The 19,094-nt window shown below is 40.4% G+C and overlaps 1 protein-coding gene across 2 annotated transcripts in view; it reads left to right on the forward strand.

Annotated features, from left to right (window-relative positions):
* Nucleotides 1–19,094, forward strand: part of SLC7A6 (solute carrier family 7 member 6) — a 50,831-nt gene that overhangs the window by 28,237 nt on the left and 3,500 nt on the right. For both annotated transcript variants that reach the window (XM_090062787.1, XM_090062788.1), the window contains 3 exons: nucleotides 3,377–3,500; nucleotides 17,533–17,636; nucleotides 18,284–18,380. In XM_090062787.1, the coding sequence (XP_089918913.1) occupies nucleotides 3,377–3,500; nucleotides 17,533–17,636; nucleotides 18,284–18,380 (325 nt within the window). The remainder of the gene's footprint in view (nucleotides 1–3,376; nucleotides 3,501–17,532; nucleotides 17,637–18,283; nucleotides 18,381–19,094) is intronic.

Raw genomic sequence — 19,094 nt, forward strand, 5'->3', positions numbered from 1 at the left:
CTCCCCAGTTGACCTGCTTTATGCATTGTAAATTAGTTTGCTCTGTTGCTTGTGACCTTTTTTCACAAAATGAGGACAACTGGAGTGGTTTTAAAGTGACATTAGATAAACAAATTGGGTGAGGAAGTAATTGTTATAATTTAAGATAATTTATAGCTTTAAACAGACTAGATTTCAGATTGAGAGTCTTTATAAACTGCCAGTGGGTGTCACACTCCTACTTAGAAGAGACACAGTACTCTGTGCTTTCCTTAGTTATCAGATGCTTTTAATTTTTTTTTCTGCTATTGGTCTTTTATAACTTCTGTAACAGTCTTTTTACCGTCTTTGAAGATGATCTATTCTCTGATGTTAGTTAAGTAACTTTTATAGTGGATCTATTTAAAGTGAGTTGTCTGCTGGGCATATTTAAACCAATGGAAGCACTTTGTACATCTGTGTTCCTATATAAACTCATGTTTCTAACACATGAGACTTTATTCCTAACTCTTAAAGTCACCTTCAATTTCTAGTCACTCGCATCACAAAAACATTTATAAGAAGTCATATGTGTTTATGACTCTTGAAAATTCTTCCAAAGATGATGACATTTTTCCATAATTATTTTGCCATTTTACTCATCCAGTCAGTTAAAACTCCACAAAGTAAATTTGCAAAGATCCCTTGGCTTTATTTTGAAGGGAGACTGCAGGCCTTAAACTGCCATACCACCTCCCTTTTTTATGACATGATATTTCTGAATTAAATTCTAAGTAGAGATGCACCTATAGAGATTTTTTAGGCTGATATCTATGTCTGATTTTTAACGAGCCATATGGGCTGATACCAGTCCAATTGCCGATAAGCAGCCAAGCAGTTTGGAGAGCAGCATCGGCTGGTAAGTCTGTTGTGGGGGGCAGATGGAGGCCCCCTTGGTGAGGGAGAGAGTGGGGCTGGGCCTGGGGCAGGTGCTGCACAGCTAGGGCAGAGTGTGGGATGGAGCCATGAGCAGCTTGTTCAGGCTGGCTGGTGGAGGAGGGGCTCCTGCTGCTACACACACCCTGGGAGGGCATGGGGGCCATGTGCCCCTGGATCTGCACATGGGGCGAGGGCAGGCTGCTGCTGTGGACTGGGGCTAGGGCACTGCTGAGCTCTTCCTGGTGCAGGGCTGGGCTGGGCTGCATTCATGGTGGTGGGTGGGGTGCTGCAGTGGGTGGGGGGGAGAGCTGCAGCCATTCCATAATTCCTCATAGCTCCCCCCATCCCAGTTCTGCTGCCGCCTGCCCTGAGTGCAACCCTGGCCCAAACCTCCCCGCCCTCAACTGGGAAGAGCTTGGCACCTCTCCAGCCTGCAGCAGCATCCCACCCTTGCCCTGCATGCAGATCCAAGGGCACATGCCTGCCATGCCCTCCCAGGGTGCGTGCAGTGGCAGGAGCCTCAATCTGTCCCATCCCACCCCAATGCCCCTTCCCTCACAACAGACTTACCAGCTGGACCCAGCTGTCTCCGTGCTGCTGGCTGTGCTTTTGGCTGCCTGTGTGCTGCACTGTGGCTATGTGCAACAACAACATTATCAACAACATTATCAGCCAAAAAAAAAGCTGATTGCCGATACTGTCAAGTTTCCTTATTTTGGTGCCGATTCGATATGGGACCAATGTATCAGTGCACCTTTGCTTCTAAGTGCTTGACTGCACTTCTTTGTGCTAAGGTCTGCAGATTTATTACAACAGGTGCTTCAGCCTTCCTGCAAGTTGGGCACAGTCCAGAACCATCAGTAAGTGCCAGTAGGGGAAAAAATGTCCCCACTTCCTTGAAGTTATCCAGGTGTTCTTCTGGATCTCCAGAAGCATGCAGGTTAGCTCATACCATTTGTCTGGGGAGTTTTTTAGATTAAATTTCCAAATCCTATGTTAAATGTTTGGACTAAGCATTTGTTTGAATTTGCACATCTAATTACATCTATGTATAACAGCTGCATTTGATTTGGAAGGGCAGGGGAAGTTCCCTCAGCTCTTCTTTTTTTTTCTGAGGTATTTGCAGTGTCCTTACAGACTTCAGGGCAACAGATGGGTAATTAAAAGCCTAGGACCTATCTTTCTTCTACTATCATTTAGGAAGTATCTTATTGTGGAGCTCTGGCTGTGTTGTCCAGGGAGGGGAGTGGGGGAAAGATCAGGCTTGCTGTTTTTCTTGGGCAAAGCCTGCTTTCCCAGCCTGCTGCAAGGCTGCCTGCAGGGCTTCCTGCAGAGCTGTGGAGCTGCACGGAGCCTGGTGCTTTGCTCTATAGCTGAAGAGGCAGCAAATTAAAACTCCTTGATTTTAGTTTGCTGTGCCCCAACTCATTTAAGGCAGATTGCGCCACCGAATTTTCTACAGAGGCTGGAATTAATATGCAATACACTGCCAAGGCATGCAAACACCGACACCATTAAAGTGGTGCCAAAGCATTTAGCCTGTTTTAAAGTGTCCTGCACACACGCCTCTCATTTTATCTACACAAGTGCAGATGAGTAGCTCTGATCTGTTGCTTTGAAACTGCCTGCATGTCCTCCCAACTGCTTTATGTGGAATTAGACCAGACTCTCTTAATGTGGAGACAAAAATCAATACCTATAAGCTTTGAGAAGAATAAGTAATTGAGCATTGTCTAGAAGTAGTTACCTATGAAGTGGTGGAGTAATTTCAGTAACATGTTCCCAACAGATCTCAGAATAGTGTAGTATGTTTGGCTTTGAAAATAGGATTTCCAACAACCTCTCTGTTCTGAGGCTACTAGCTTTACTACATTTGCTCCTAAGATTGGTGTGAAATACAGAAAATACAAAGTAATAGTGAATTTTACTCGCCAGTAATTTGCAGCCATTTGAAGAAAAATTGTACTGAAAACACAACTTTAATGAATTCTGAGTTCTGCACCACTCTGAGACCTGTTGACCTTCAAATGCTACTACAGGGAGGGACCACGGAGTAGTTCATATAGCCTATGAACAAACTGGCTTCACTGGTACTTACCATTTTTGTTGTTATGTAGTGATTCACAATGCATTTCAGAAAATCCAGTAAGTGTGGTTAAGCTTAGCAACTATAAATCAAGGCTTAACCCTAGTTGTAAACATTATACAGAGGCAGTCAAACTGAATGTGCTTCTCCTTTATAAGCTCCTCTCAAAATGACTAACACTGTCTGTTTTTTAGGAAGCTGATAGCAATGCACTAGAATATAGAGTTGCATTACCAAAACTGCCTTAAAAAGGGTAACCTAGGGCTAGAAGACTGTCTGGGTCAACCAGTCTGAGCACTTAGGGCTTCCAAAGCCTTTTAGAGGTAAAGTTGGTAACTAAAAAGCCAATGTTATCATTAATTTAGTATTTTTTCCCTATTTTTGTTTTATCAGGAACTTGCCACTAGCTATTGCCGTTTCTATGCCAATTGTGACAGTTATCTATATTATGACCAACATAGCTTACTATACGGTGCTGGATATTAATGCTGTTCTTTCTAGTGATGCTGTGGCAGTGGTAAGTCAAACATATACCATTACTGCTATATTGCTACTCTTCAAATTTTAGTGACGCATTATCATTTTGTGAATATACAATCTCAAATTGACTGGGGCTGTCCTGTGCAATGTTAATTTCCCATCAATCTAAAACAGACCATGTGCATAATTTAATTTTTCCCAAATCCCTGAATCAAGTCTGAAATGGGAATGCTTTTAATAAACATAGCATATTAGTTTCATGTATAATATAATTTAACAAGCTAATTAAAACCAGTTGACAGAATCCAAGCCATTAATATTTTTCGTGGGGATTCTAACTAGGCTTCCACTTACAGAGGTGTTTGAAAGACGGCAGTGGGAATGATTAATACATAATTAATTTTTCCTTTATTTGTTCTCACTTTACAGCCTAACAAGTTGAAATAGCATCTTTCGGCATGCTATATTGAACCATTACTCAATCTGTCTTCAATTTCAAGTAGCTCTATAACCTGTTTGCGTTGCAGTCTAGGCAGATTGAATTTGGAGTTATGTTTTACCACAAGAAGAGATGCATCACTCCAGTATACTTTTTCCATCCTAAATTTTTACTGATTTCTATTATTCCCTGTTTTACATGAGGTTAAAAAAAAAAGAGGAGATCTATATCCCAAATGAAAGGTAGTGTTTGAATTTGGATCATCTAGGACTCATTTGTATACAAGTCAATAAATTGTATTAATTAATTCATATAATAAAGCTCTATAATATAATTTTACATCTTTTTCTGTATTTTGATCATTTAGCTAGAGGTAAATTGGATTTATCCAAATGAAATTATGATTACAAATTGATTATTGTAAATCACAATAAGTAAAGTAGAATAAATCTTTTTAAAATAATCACTATAAATCTCTAGTGTTTGTACTTTTTTGATTATTTTCGTAAAGAAAATGAAATATTTGTTTGGCATAGTTCTGTGTTATTTCCTAACCAGGTTGATACGCTATATCCATATACATTTATTTTAAGTATTTATATAGCTTAGCACACATTTATTCAGATTCCTGTGTTATATGTTTTTCACTCTTTATTTACTAAATTATATTTTTTACCCATGATTTGTCAAGCGACAGTTAGCTGCAAATTTGATTTCAGTTAGCATGTGCAAATTACTTTAAATATGCAAATATATAAGAAAAAAAAGTAGCTTATTCAAACATGCAGTGTGTGTAAAACTGATTGATTAAACAAAGCACTGTCTACAGTTAGTAAATAACCAGACTGCTACTAGTCAGCAGGGATCTTTGTTTTCCCTGATAAAAATTTGCAAATTTTCCAATTAAAAACACCAAATTCAGCAATTAAAATGAAACGCTACTAATGTGTGTGTATATAGGTATATGTATATAGGTATAGGGGTGTATATGTGTGCAGGGGTGTGTGTGTATATGCATAGGTATATGTGTACAGGTGTAAAGCAGTTTGGAAGCCTACTAGTGCCTCAATCACTATAGTAAAATAAATTCTAAGTACCTGTATATTTTGGTATTTGATTTGGGGTTTTTTATTATCAGGGATACGGTTTTTCCATTTCTCACAGAAAATGGAAGCAAACTGCGATTTTTACGTTTTTACTGGAGGCAAAGGCGGAATTTTCGTTTTACCAGAGAAAACTGCAGATTTTGCAGTTTTGTAATGAGCTCCCTACAGGCTGGCAGAGTTCCAGCCTGCAGGAAGCTGGGAGGGAGTGGGAGGAGGGCAATCAGGCAGGGGGCACCATGTGCATGCATGTGGCCCCAGGCTGCCCAGAGAGCAGCTCCCACAGGTAAAGGGGGGGCAGGCTGTGGGGGATTGAGGCCCCTGTAGGGAGAAAGGGAGCTGGGCAGGGCTAGGGCTGCTGCCCAGCTGGGTGGTGCTTGGGGCCCAGGGCCACAATGCGCAGCTGCAGAGCCCCAGTGGGGAGTAAGACGAGGCTGTGGGTGGAAGGGGGAGGGCCAGCTCCCCGCTGCTGTGTGCTTCCCAGATATGTGCATGGGGCAGGCACAGGCTGCATGCTCAGGCTCCCACCCTGCTTCCCTCCCCCGAGGCCACTGCAGCCCAGCAGGCACAACCTGACATGGCAGGGCTGGTGGAGAAGCTCATTGTGGTCGCTGCAAGCCCCATGCTGCTATGGCAACATTCCCCTTGTCCGCCCCATAGCAGCAAGGGGCACAACCCCACTGCTCCGGGGTGGGCAGGGGACACCTCGATAGGGCAGTGTAGGGCTCACAGTGGCAAGGAGCTTCCCCCATTCACCCTGCTCTGCCCTGTGTGCTGGGTCCCACCTGCTGGGCTGTGGAGGCCCTAGAAGAGGGCAGCAGGGCAGGGAGCCCAAGCCTGCAGTGCACAGCCCACACTTGCCCCATGTACGTGCTCTCCTCTGTTTGCTCTGGGAGCACATGCAGTTGCCACCCCAGCCACGGCCCTGCAACCACACGTTGCAGTCCTAGGCTCCAAGCCCCACACACCGCCCAGATGGGCAACAACCCCAACCCCAACCCTGCCCAACTCCCTCCCTATGGGGGCCTCTATTCACGCACCCTGCCCCGCTTAGCTGCATGAGCTGCTCTGCACACCCTGCCTGACCGCCTTGGTCCTGCTCCTGCCAGCCCCTTGCAGGCTGGAACCCTGCCAGCCTGTAGAGAGCTCTTTGCAAAAGAGCAAGATCTGCATGTTTCCATATTAAAATGAAAAACCCTTGTTTTTCTCTGGTAAAAAGGAAAATCCGCTATTTTCCTCTTTTTTCCATGGGAAACGGAAAACCCAGATCCCTGCTAGTCACTATAGCTTTTGTGTGAACAAAAGGATCTTATTTTTTCTTACTTCATTTTGATTCATTTTGGAAGAGAAAAAGAAATGTTTCTCAATTCCCAATTGGTTTCTTAACTTAGCATGAATTAGTTAACTGGAAGTGAATGAATATTCTCTTTGCACCTACAGAAGACATCAATATGTCAAAAGCCTAGTTAAGCATTTCAGCAAACTGGTTTTAGTTGTTTAACTAGGGACTTGCATTAGTTCAGTGGGGTTGGTTTTTTTTCTTAACTTCTGTAGCAAAGGTACTGCTTAAATATTTTTAAAGTAAATATTTGTTAGATTGTGTAATTTTAAGGCTTTATCCTGGGTTGTTATACTTTATAAATAATGCTTTACAATGACTTTTATTTTTAAATCAATTTTATCCACCCAGGTTGGTAGAAGGTACAGAAGTAAAAATTTGTGATATTGCAATTTATAAAAAAAGACACAAAATGCATAAAACAATTTCAAAGCAATCAACCAACAAGCTCTAAACAAGATAAATTAAACTTAGTTTAGGATCAATGTTTTATTAAGTGGAGCTAAGTCTTCATGAATTTTCATTCCCCAATATTGGCAATAAAAAAAAATATAGCAATTTTCGTGATGGTGATTTCCAGTAACTTGAAGTTATCTTCCTCATTCTCTCATCTTTCTGTTCAGAGCAAAACTAAAAATAAAACTGACTTGTATTCTCCTCTGTCAACCTTTTGGTGCTAACTTTTGTAAAAATAATGTACCACAGCTTTCTAACTATGACTTGGAAGATGGATTCTAACTTTATTTTTACACTGTTTCTCCTCAAAGAAGACTGAGCAACAGTCATTTAAAAAAACTAATTTATTACAGTGTTTACCTCCTTGTAGAGGGGCCAGGTAGTGTGGGGAGGGTAGCGGCCAATCAGTGATGAACCTGAGCCTATGTTTATCTCCTTACACCTTGTGGCACCCTTCAAAAGATCTCACAGCAGTTGGGTGCTCTGTGATACCCTTTCTGGCAAAACTGAATGTTCAGGCTCAAAGCTGCTTTGTGGAGCCCTTTCATAAATGCAGATGGATAAGGCTTTAGTCAGTTGACTGCTATTCAGAATCTTTTGGGCACTAGTGAAACTTCTAATGTTAATCTTGTTCTGTTGCTACTTAGAGAAAGTATAAGCAATACCTGAGGTAACAACTAGCATTATTTACACTGGGATGGAAGACCAAAAAACTAAAGGTGGGAGTAGAGTAGCTTTCCCCAGTGCACCTTAGCTGGGAGGTTTTGAGTGGAATGGTAAACTATTTTCCCCCTTTTCAGCAGTCATCAGGAAGTGAAGGACTACCTTTCAGATATACTAGTTGGAGGTTGTATCCGTATACATCACCATTTCAGGAATCCATCACTCTACAAAGTAACGAAGAGCTGAAAGAGAGGCTTTGTTGGTAGGGACCTACTTAATTTTCAGCGAGACAAAGGAATTTTTGGGGCTGGTCACAGTTCACAGAGCCAATTTCGCACATGTTCCTGGCAGTCCTGGCCCTCCCTGCTGATCGGCAGAGAGATGGGAAGGGTAACATTTGCAGACAATTGTGGATTTTACGGTTTCTGCAAAATAGCAAAGTGGGCCCCTATTCATTTGATGTTGCTACAGACCTAAGTCACAAAAGGTCCTTTTCACATTTGACATTGCTGGGAGGGAAGGTTTGGGGGGGGGGGGTGTTATGGCAGATTTTGGGGTGGGTAGAGCCTACCCTGTAGCCCCCCCTTCTGGCACCACTGCTGCCCACTCTGTGTGCAGCCCCAGCTCAGTCCCTTTGCTGAGAAGAGCCTGGCACTGCCCCAACCCCTGCCTGCAGCAGAAGCCCACCCCCTCCCCACACTAATTCAGGGGGCACATGCCCCTCTGTGCCTCCTCTGGGGTGCGCCAGTAGGGGGAGTTGCACCCCCAGATGAGCCACTTGAGAATCTGTCTTGTGCCCTGCCCCACCCAGCCCTGCTACATCCCTCCCCCCATCCCTTTTCCCCCTGCAGACTTACCAGCTGGATACTACTGTCCAAGCTGCTGGGCTGCACACATGCACACAGCATTTATCAGTGAAATTGTTGGCCACATCAGTCAAAAAAGCCGATTGCCAATAATGTCTATGTTGCTGTTATTGGTGCTGATACGATATGAACCCATACATTGGTGCACTTCTAGTAATCAGAGCCTTGTCTTACTACAAGATTCCAAGTATGTATTTGGGATTTTCTTCATGGTATTGCCTCTACAGGTTTCCACTTCATGGTTTCAGGACCTCTGTTCCAGCATGTCAGAAAAAAGAACCCACCTGCATCTTGGACTTATAGCCCAGTACTCTAATATATATATATTTTTCTAGTAGTAAGGAAAAGTCAAACTACAAAAAAAAGTTTATACATTGATTAGATGCCTTTTGCTTTTTCAGATGAATGAAAATTGATTTTTTTAAATTTTTTGCAAAGAAAATATTGCAATGTAGCTGTCTGTGGAGGAAAGTGTTCCAATCACATGGTGTCAAGAGGCTCTCCTGAGTCTCTGTCAAATACACCGCAGCTCATCTAGGGTTGAATTCTAGTTTCAGAAGTTTTTGCATTCTTGGGATTCTTGCCTCTGAATAGGGCAGCCACGTTCTCCAAGAGTTTGAGGTTGTATGTCTGCATCTACTTCTAACAAGGAAGCTATGCTTACCACACCAATTCTAGGCTTGGCCACTCTTCAGTTTCCCCTTCATGGTTTATAGTTAGGTAGATTTGTTATGATAAGTGATCTGGCTTCTCATTCAAGTCAGGATTCTCCTTTCACAGGAATGATAATTTTAAATGAAAAAGCAGTTGTTGGCTGTCCTTGGATAACAGCAATCTTTCCAGGAGCTATACAATGTTCTTCCTTGATACTGCGGAGTAAAGATTGAGCTTTAAGATTCTTAAAGGCCTTTAGGTGGGATGTTGCATTCAGCAAAGCAGTGTTCTCAGTCGTTGTACACCTGAAATGCCATGGTTTCTTTCTTCAGTTGAATTGGTCTAATGCTTTGGAATGTGCCTATAGATCACTCAAGAGCATATGTACTTGTACAATAACAGGAATTATTTGGGATGTGTTGCCCATACAGACATTCCACAACCCACCTTCCATTCCTTCTGCCTAGGAGCCCTATTTGCCTAGGATTCCATGGTTGAGAAGAGTATTTGGTCCTCTGCCTTCTAAGCCATTAATGTCTTCTAAGCCATTACAGCCATAAAAACTTTACATTCTCAGCATTAAGCTTTTATTTTTATTTCTGCATGTCAAGCTTTCCTGCTTGCTGCTGTTATCCTACATCATACAGTTTCTTTGAGACTATTTTTTACAGCAAAGTACAGGTCTTAAAGGAAAAATAGTGAAAGCAGTTCACAGTTCTTACTTCCAAACCCCTCCCCCATTATCTCTTTCTCTCTCCCCCACCACCAAGACCTTGGCAGAGCAAAGTGTGATCTGCCTGGTCAATTTCCTTCTGGGCCAGGCCAAGATAGTGACTCTGAAACAAAATGTGGGCCAGCTTGTGTTGTGCTGGGCTATCAAGGGGGCACTCTGCAAGGTTAGAAGATAGACTGCTGGTCCTAAATGTGTAACCTCATGAAGGGTATTATGGGGGGGACAAAAGGAGGGGTTCAGTCTCTGCTGATATGGGGGTTTTTGTTGCTAACAGGTGTTTCAGCCTGGGAGGGCTACGCATTTTTGCACTTTAGATTTTAATGTTTTCATAATGAAGAATTTAAAAGTCTCCCATCTCCATAATGGATTCATCCTGCCACTTCTGGATGAATTGGTGAGGAGAGCACCTTATAAAATAAAACTAGAAGAACCCACATGTATGAGGATTTTTAATGAGCTTTTGGCATTGCAGAAATTCTTAAGTCTTTCTTATGCAAGGCAAGATTTTTTTGCTGTTCTTAATTCAGGAAAGCCTGGTATCTGTTTCCATTTGTCCTTTGAGATCAGTGTTGCTTTAGTACATTGTCAGTATTGCATCTTTTACTGCATCAGCTGTCAAGGTATGGTGTTGCTTGCTATCCTGTTAGCTCAAACTAAAGCAGAAAACAGATTTCCTATTGTGGTTCCTAAAAACAGATGTGGCTCTGTCTTACAGCACTGTAAACTTGACTAATTGGATGTGGGATAGATCCTAAAGGTAGAAAACCATCCTGTGTATTGTGGCAACATTTTATTTGTGGGAGTTTTGCTTGCTTCCTGTTCAGAACTATTACTTCAGAAAAAAATAATTTTAGTAAATCAGGCTTCTGTAACGTGAAATGAAGCAGAAATTCCGAACATTCAATCTTTTGATCATTCTTTTGGGAGCTATAAAGGAACACAGTCAATTCAGCTGAAACATACATGCTGGAAACTATTGACTCCCCTGCAGGCCCCCTCCCCTCCCCCCGCTCCTCAGCACTTTAATAATTACTTCTGGTTATTGATTTCAGAAATAGTTGCTGTTGGGAGAAATTCCAAATGTGTGTCTACATACAGTGTGTGTGTATATATATCTGGGCCACTGTTGGATTTTATCTGTAATTAAGTCCTTTATAACTTTTTTTAACTGTTTCCTGGTTGCAGAAATGGTTATAGTTCAGGACAAGACTACAGGACTTGTCAGACTAGAGTAAGAATGAACATTTATAATCTCTTAATGCTTCTTGCTCTTCAGACTTTCTCAGAAGAAGCCCTGAGCTTCATGAAATGGACCATCCCCATAGCGGTGGCTTTCTCCTGTTATAGCGGATTAAATGCTTCTCTAATAGCTGCCTGCAGGTAGGCCCTTTGGTCGCCATCCATGTATTCCCACAAATGCTCCATTCTCTCCTTTGTCTTCCCTGCCGCACATGTCTTTAGAAACAAACCTGACTATTTACCAGTGGTAGTAACAGAGACAGTGGAATTTATCAGGCTTTCGTTTGAGCTCCATGACTCGTATTTACCTATGGAGGATCTATATATAAGTAAACATGTCTATAATGGAAAGCAGTCACTAACCTTTTTGTCCATATTCCATTGCACTTGGTGTTATGGCCTTGATTTGATCTTTGTTCTAATAATTCTCTGCATCTTCTTGCTACTGGAAAATAACTCCCCTTGTGTAGTTAAATCAGAAGGTGGTCAGATTTGTCGCCCCTCATTTCTTGTACCTCATCAAAATGTCCCGAGATGATTAACACCATGTAGAGATACTTTTTGCCATTAATTAAAGGAAAATACAGGACAGTCTTGGATATGACATCTGTTGACACATAGAATGACTTACATCAGAAATGGTAGGTGGGAATGGTTGGAGGATTTCTAAATATGCATTATGAACATGTAATTATGGATGTGTATTTTTTGTCTTGGAAGAACACACAAACTTTTCAGAATTACTGTAAATTATTACTGTAAAACACACTTTGTAGGTGCCCTCTGTTCCTGCTTTCCCTGTTTTTCTAGTTTCACAACCAGAAATGTATATTTAACCAAAAAGTTCAAGTGGCTCAAGTTTAAACAGCTTAATTTGGCTGAAATATCTTCAAGTAGAAGACTAATCAAACGGGGGGAGGGTGGCTAATCCCTGGTCCCTTCACCCATAAAATGATTACCAATCTACTTAGCTTCTCCCTTCTAAGTGAACCACATTTTTTTTACTCTATGGTTTTATTTGTCTGTTTGGTTGTTTTTGTTTTCTGTGCAGAACACTGTCCACGGTTCTAGAAAAGTATGTTTGTGTAACGGGTTGATTAATTATACATTTACCTGAGGCTTCTTTCAAAGTAGGTTATGGGTTTACAAAAGGTAAAAACTAATTGCCTGGCTTTATGAGTCAGCTCACTGTTTTCACATCATCTTATAAGCCTCAACACCATATCTAATATAATTAAATCCAGTAGACCTTTATCTTTAAAGTAGCATTACTGATAGTGATATAACTTTGCCTGAACCTTTTCTAGACTTCAGTGTCCCATGTTAAGTAGTAGCTGCTTTCTAAGATATATGAAACATTAATTTCATCCTAGAAAAATAAGATTGGACTTACTGAAAAGAATTAACAGTCTGCCCAAGTTAAGTCTCCTAGAAGTACTTGCCCAGTATTACATGTTTCAGGAGAGGGTGAAAAACTCCTGAAGTAGACTGACTTGTCAATGGAAGAAAATTTATTCCTAACTGCACTATTGACTTCCATCCTAAAGCATCAGGTTACATCCTTTTTAACTTCTTTTTTCTTCAGTTTACTTTAGCTGTTAATCTTTATCCATATAAATACCTAATCCTCTATTCAACCTTACTAAACTACTTGACTTCATAATATCTTGTTGCAGTGCGTTCTGCATATAAGCTATGCACCATGTTTGCTTTTCACTAGTATTTTGTTCATGAATCTTAATAAACGATTTAACTTGCTCTCTAGACTCCTAAGTCAGACTATCCAGCTTTTATAGTATTTCAGAGAAAAGAATTACAGTGTTTATAAGAATTTTCATCTTTTAACACTCATTATTTGTTCTAAAGAACTTTTCAAAATTTCACCAGATCATTTATTTCTCAGGACTTGTTTTGCCAGAGATGCAGAAGGGGCACAGATTTGAGAGAAGCACTGTGGACTTCACTGAGTACCCTTGTGGGGTTGCAAAAATCTGTACAGAATAACCTGCAGGTGCATTTTCCTTGTCAATTAATAAGAGCTGAGTTGGGCAGTCCAAGCTGCTATTCGTATGTCTTACAGCTGTTGTTAAATATGTAACCCCCAGCTGCACATGGTTCAATTTTTATAGTGTTAAATTTGTTAACCTAACTTATGTCTTTGTGTCTTTCCATTCTTTTTTTGTGCTCTGGTAATCTTCCTTACCCTGGACAACTGTTCTGATTTCAGATCAATAGATAAGGAAAAATGTACATTTATATAAATCATAGTAAAAGACAGCTAATTAAATAAACTCATCATCCTAAACTGGAAAGCTTTCCCAGTAGTTCTTTGAGGCTAGATTGTAAATAGCACCTCTTTCTCTGATACAGCATCATATTTCCATTTTTAGAGAATAGAATTCTCTTCTTTTGAGGAGATAGCCCTAATGACTCCTTTCATATAATTTATTTTGCTGTGGAACCTCTATCCTAGAGTAACATGGAGCCAGGCGACCCAGCCCAGCAACAATGACATACCACCTCCCAGGCTGCTTTCCCATTACCCCTGGTTTCTTTGCAGAACCCCTGATGTCCTATCGTGGAACCCCAGGGTTTCTCAGTACACCTTTTGAAAGCCACTGATGTATGCTATTGCTTTTTCAGTGTACAGGGTGTGTTTTCATTATGAGTGACTTCATATCAATGTGTATGTGTTTGGTGAAGTGTTAATGGAAAGAAATGAAATTAAGTTATAGCAGGGAACCCCAAATGCAGTGGATGAGGAGGAATGAACCCATGGTATGCTTCTGCAGATGGTTGTTTAGCTTTGAATGACAAAAGGTTCAAGAGTGGAATCTATCTCTCTGTACAGAAACTTCCCATTTGAGACTGTAGGTAGCTGCACTTTTTTAGTTTGTGTTTAGCAATATTAACATCTGCCCTGTTCTTGTACTTCCCACTCAAAGTATCTATGTTGTTAGGTTGCAATAAGAAGCTGACAATATAAAGCCAGCATGCTGACCCCCAGATTTCTGTTTGAAGCTGAAGACTTTTGGCAAGCATTTAATTTGGTAAACTTTGTAATAGGTAAGGCAGCATAAGTGAACAAGAGGCTTCAAGGTTTTTTCCTCTGACATGAAAGGAGAAGATGCTCAACTCTGTTGACTTCTCCTCTGTTAATGGTGCTCAGTAAAGAGGGGTTTCTACTGCTACATACAAGTTTTGCTAAAGACTTCAGGGGAAAAAATGGTATTTTCTAATAGCTAAATTTTACCTACACAAAGTGACTTACATAACTTACAAATTTTTGGTGTCAGTTTGTGCAGATTTCTCTTAGGATATACATTTTTGTACTGGCACATCATTTAGGCCAAATCTAATCTGAATTTGCTCAGCATTTCATACGGGGACCAAACAAATGCTGTTTATAATACCTACAGTTGATCATGTATAGCTAGGAACCTACTGAATCTGTGAATTTGTAGATTTGGCAAAACCCAGCATTGCCCATAAAATTTAGGCAATGCCCATGGAATCCATGGAAAAGAAAAAACTTACCAAAAATAAAATGCTAGCTCTCCAGAGGGAGCCAGCAGTCCTTAGCACATGGTGACAGCCCAGTGCAGGGGAGGAAGGGGCAGATGCCAGCAAGATGATTGCCACTGTCCTGTCCCCCCTGCTGATTGGGTGCAAGGTCTACCTGTCATGTGGCCCCACCCCGCTTGACCAATTAGCAAGGGATGGGGCCATGTGATGAACAGCTCTTGCAGCCAGTCAGCAGCATGGGGGAGGAGGGCATTGCGCTTCACCCACAAAACAGCTGCTCAGGCCCATTTTCTGCCCATGAAATTGAGGGTAGTCCCTGAAGTTAGGTAAGTCCCTATGTATAGCTAAACTGAGTTGGGTTCAGTATTTAAAGTGGCTGGACTAAAATTCTGGAGAATGGACCTGGTCTAGAAGCTGGAAAAGGCAACTCTCAACAGGTAAGAGCTTTGTGTTGATCAATTGTTTATAAATATCCTTGAACCATAAGGTGGTTTAAAGATTTATACAAAGGACTTCTTGGTTTTAATTTTTACAAAAGTTAATCTGAAACCTTATAGTTAGGATAGTTATTTGCCTAACACTGGTGAAGTTTTTAAACTATACAGCTTGGCCACTACCACAGTTAATTTGTTCATAAAGCCATGTGTAGGATACAGGAAATAGAGATGTCAACAACTTGGGCAACAGCTGACAAAAAACCCCAAAAAATCCCACTCAGAACCTTTTATTCCAGTGTGCCCACTTCATACAAACAAAATGCCAGCATGAATATTTACATCATTTGATTTGACCTTCTTAGCCCATATTGTTTCGTGAATGAAAATAAGCTGTCTGAAAGGAAAGAACAGGGTTAAGGAGGTCAAAATACTAATTGTTGGGTACAGGGTGAACGGGAAGCAAGACTGATTTTTCACAGCTCTTGCCATTTGGGAACATTGAAATATCAAAACTGATTCATCAGAATAAAGCTCAAGAAACTAATGAGAGAAATGGTTACTGGATGTGGTTGATGGTTAGCAGTAAAGTATTTATCACGTCTGTGATTATGGTAAAAATGCAGGTTGTTTCCTGCAACTCATTTAATAAAAGATCTTTGTCGTGAATGTTATTTGGATACCATCAGCCAGTTTTCTTTTTTTCTTTTTTTTTACTACATATGAAATGAAAACATATTTTGGGTTATAACTGAAAAAATGACTCCATACAGTCATAATGAGTCAAAGTTTGCACCTGCTTCTATCTTTGTTAGTTTGCTTCAATCAATATTGTCATGGATGTGACATGGAACTTCTGTCTCATAGCTGAAATCTAAAATAGCTTCCATGTTGGATAAGGGAACTTTTCTCTGCAGCTGAACACAGTGGGAGGAGGAAGGATTTGGTGTTTTTAGCTTAATTTAAAATTATTTAAATAGATGATAGAACTTGGATCATTTGTTTTCAGGTGGTTTGCAGTTCCTTTAATTTTAGCAGGTTATCAAATTGAGAACATGTCACTCAGCTGTTTATTGTGTCTTTTACTTTAAAGGATACAGCTGCTTATCATTATCAGCTGATGAGCAGCAGCCCTTGAAGAAACAGCTGCAACAAACAGCTGGATCACCTCAGTAGTCCTCTGCAGCAGTTTGCCAGGACTGTGTATGCTCCTAAGTATTTCACAAACCCTCATCTTTGCATGGGGTAATAAATCTAATCCTGTGACGTATCCAGCATCTATGGTATAGGGCCCAGACATGGAAAACCTTCAGACTGAGAAACTCTTAGTTACTTTGAATTAAACCCTTATTTTCATGTAGCCTGAGACCTTACTTTCTGGGATTCTTTCCTATTGCTTTCATTCAGAGGGCAATACAGTGATGAACAAAACATTATCTAGTGTGATACCTTGTAAATTATGGTGTTAAACAATTGCATTCCTGTTTCCAGAGTACAGGCCTCTGGAAACCCACCTGCTGTGAAACTGTGGTGCTCTTGGCTTCCTTACTCCAGAGCACTAGCACTCAAGGCCAGAGCCATAGCAAACTCCTTTAGCATGTGAGGGGTTGGGATGGGGGAATTCTTCCGATTTTGAGACTGGAGTGAAGGAGAGCTGAATGTTACATCCATTACCTGTCCGGGCTCTCTGCACTCTGGAAGCAGCTGCTACTGCTGTGCCTGGTTGATGTAGCAACATGGACTCCGTGGGAGCTGCCCTGGTGCTCCATTTGTTCCTTCCTCTCCCCAATACACTTAGGCACACAGCTGCACCTACCTTGAAAACACTTCCTAGGGGTGCCACTGTTCACTCCTGCCCCCCAGATACACTGCTGCGTGTGGCCTGCACCTGCCTGGATCCTATGGTTGGGCAATATGGTGTTGTGTCTAATGTGGCAAAGACTACTAGGGGCAGGGGCATTGTGCCCTCTTCATAGTTTGCTACTGGGGCTCATGCTCTGCTTGTCCTTCTCCACCCTCCCAGGTATATTACTGCTGGAGGCCACCACAGTAGCATGCAGCATGGTCTAGCAGCAGTAATAAAAACGCTGATGTTAGCTGACAGTTTGCCTGCTCCAGGCCAAGGCAAGGCTGCATGAGGAAGATAAATTTATGTGTTTGTTGCCTTCTGCAGTATACCATTTCCCTCTTTGGATCTCAAAATATTTCCCATTATTTTTTCTTTGGAAGCCAGTCTATTACACTGGTTTGATTTCTCTCACCTCCATTAATGTGCTGTATTTTGCAACTTAATAGTGAAAATCCAATTTAAAATCTGTTTTATAAAATATGTGAATATAATTCTCAATTAATTGTTCTAAGACAAGGGCTTACTGGATTTTCTGAGGAGTAAGTCCAAATTAAATTGCTTAACTTAATGAAAGTTAATTTTGTGTTGAATCAATAAAATAACTGCAACTGTTGGCTGCCAGTTTTTGCAGCACTGTGGATGGTTTCTAATATGCATATTAAATTGTTGGTTTTTTACACATCATATTAGAATAGCTCTGAGTTTACTGTTCTATTCCTGTACTGTCATTTAGAAACATTTAAATGTTTCCCTTTTCTTTGTCTATTAGACATTTGCTGACCGGGTATTCGGCATTTTCAGTTGGACAATTCCCATTGCTGTAGCCTTTTCATGTTTTGGTGGACTTAATGCCTCAATTTTAGCATCTTCTAGGTAATATTTTGGCTTTGCTTCATAATAACTTCTGGCTAAATTGTTGTTTTATGACAGAGTAAACTAATGTGATATCAAGGCTTTTAAAGAATATCACAATGAAGTGACAGGTCTCAATAGATAATAAGAAACTCCAAACTCCACTGCATATAATATCTATAGTATAATTTAAGGTATGATTAATGATATTCAGTAGGTGATTAAACTGTGTGGTCTCATTTATTGTCATCTTGTTTGGACAAGTAATGTAAATGTTATTCTCTAATTTACTTGTAGAATTAATAAGTTTTATTTCTTGGGAGGTGGGCTATATGCTTAAATTTAATGCACTTCAAACTCATTCTCATATGCAACAAATCACTTATCTTCATGAAATCTAGTGACTATAACAGCAGTCTTTGTGTGCTTTTAACACTTAACAGTGGAAAACTGCCCTAGTTACCAAAAAGTGCACTAATTTATCTGTGGTATTTTCTTTCTAAAAAGATGTAATACAAATGTTTGTATTAGATGGGTTGAATATATACATACAGGTTTATCAAAATAGTTATCAGTGCCCTCAAACACTGTCAGGATGTGTGTTCTGTTCATGTATGTGGTCTTCTCCCTTAGCTTAAGAGTTATGCTTTTGTATGTCTTTTTTTTAGGCTGTTTTTTGTAGGCTCCCGAGAAGGCCATCTCCCTGATCTGTTGTCTATGATACACTTAGGGAGATTCACACCAATACCTGCACTGCTGTTCAATGTGAGTTGCTGCTACTGTATTTTTTTAAGTTCTCTGTGTTTGAGGGTTTGCAAGCAGTTCAACACGCATTTTTTAAAATTGGGTTGGAGTTCTTTAACAGAAGAAACATGTTGTACACAACAGGAAATGATCTCTTATATGAAATAAGATGACACCTTAAGAGGTAGTTGATAAAATGCAAAAAAATTTGAAAAGCAGAAGCAATTTACGAAGTTTGTAACTGGAATGAAATGAACACTTTGTTGTTGTGTGCAGTTTTTTGTCTTTGATTTTAAAATAATAAAATAAATGCTAAAGTAAGACTGACTTGCCTATTAAATTTTCAGTGAGACTTATTTGATGTGCTGTTCATAAGTTCTTCAAGCTGTTTTAAATCTTGAGGATATAAATGAGCTATGAATAATAAAAAATCCAGCTATTTTAGCTTTTCCTCACAGATAACTGTACTCGAAGCATCTTGCCCCTCTTCTAAATTTTTTCCCTAAATACTTAGCCAGACATTGCTACCTAAATTCAGCATTGGACCTGCCTTCCTCTTTGTTCAATGGCAAGAGATGTTCTACTAGTTCCATACTGACTACTTAGGAAATAATAATAGGAAATCTATTATAATCCCACTCTTGGGTATGATAAAAATCATGTGAGACTCAGGCATGAAAGAGGTGGTGTTACTTCAATGTGCATATAGAAAAAATAACAGTAAACTTTTGAAAA

The sequence above is a fragment of the Crocodylus siamensis genome, chromosome 9, assembly GCF_052110815.1.
Source record: "Crocodylus siamensis isolate JL-2025a chromosome 9, ASM5211081v1, whole genome shotgun sequence".
NCBI classification, from domain to species: domain Eukaryota; kingdom Metazoa; phylum Chordata; order Crocodylia; family Crocodylidae; genus Crocodylus; species Crocodylus siamensis.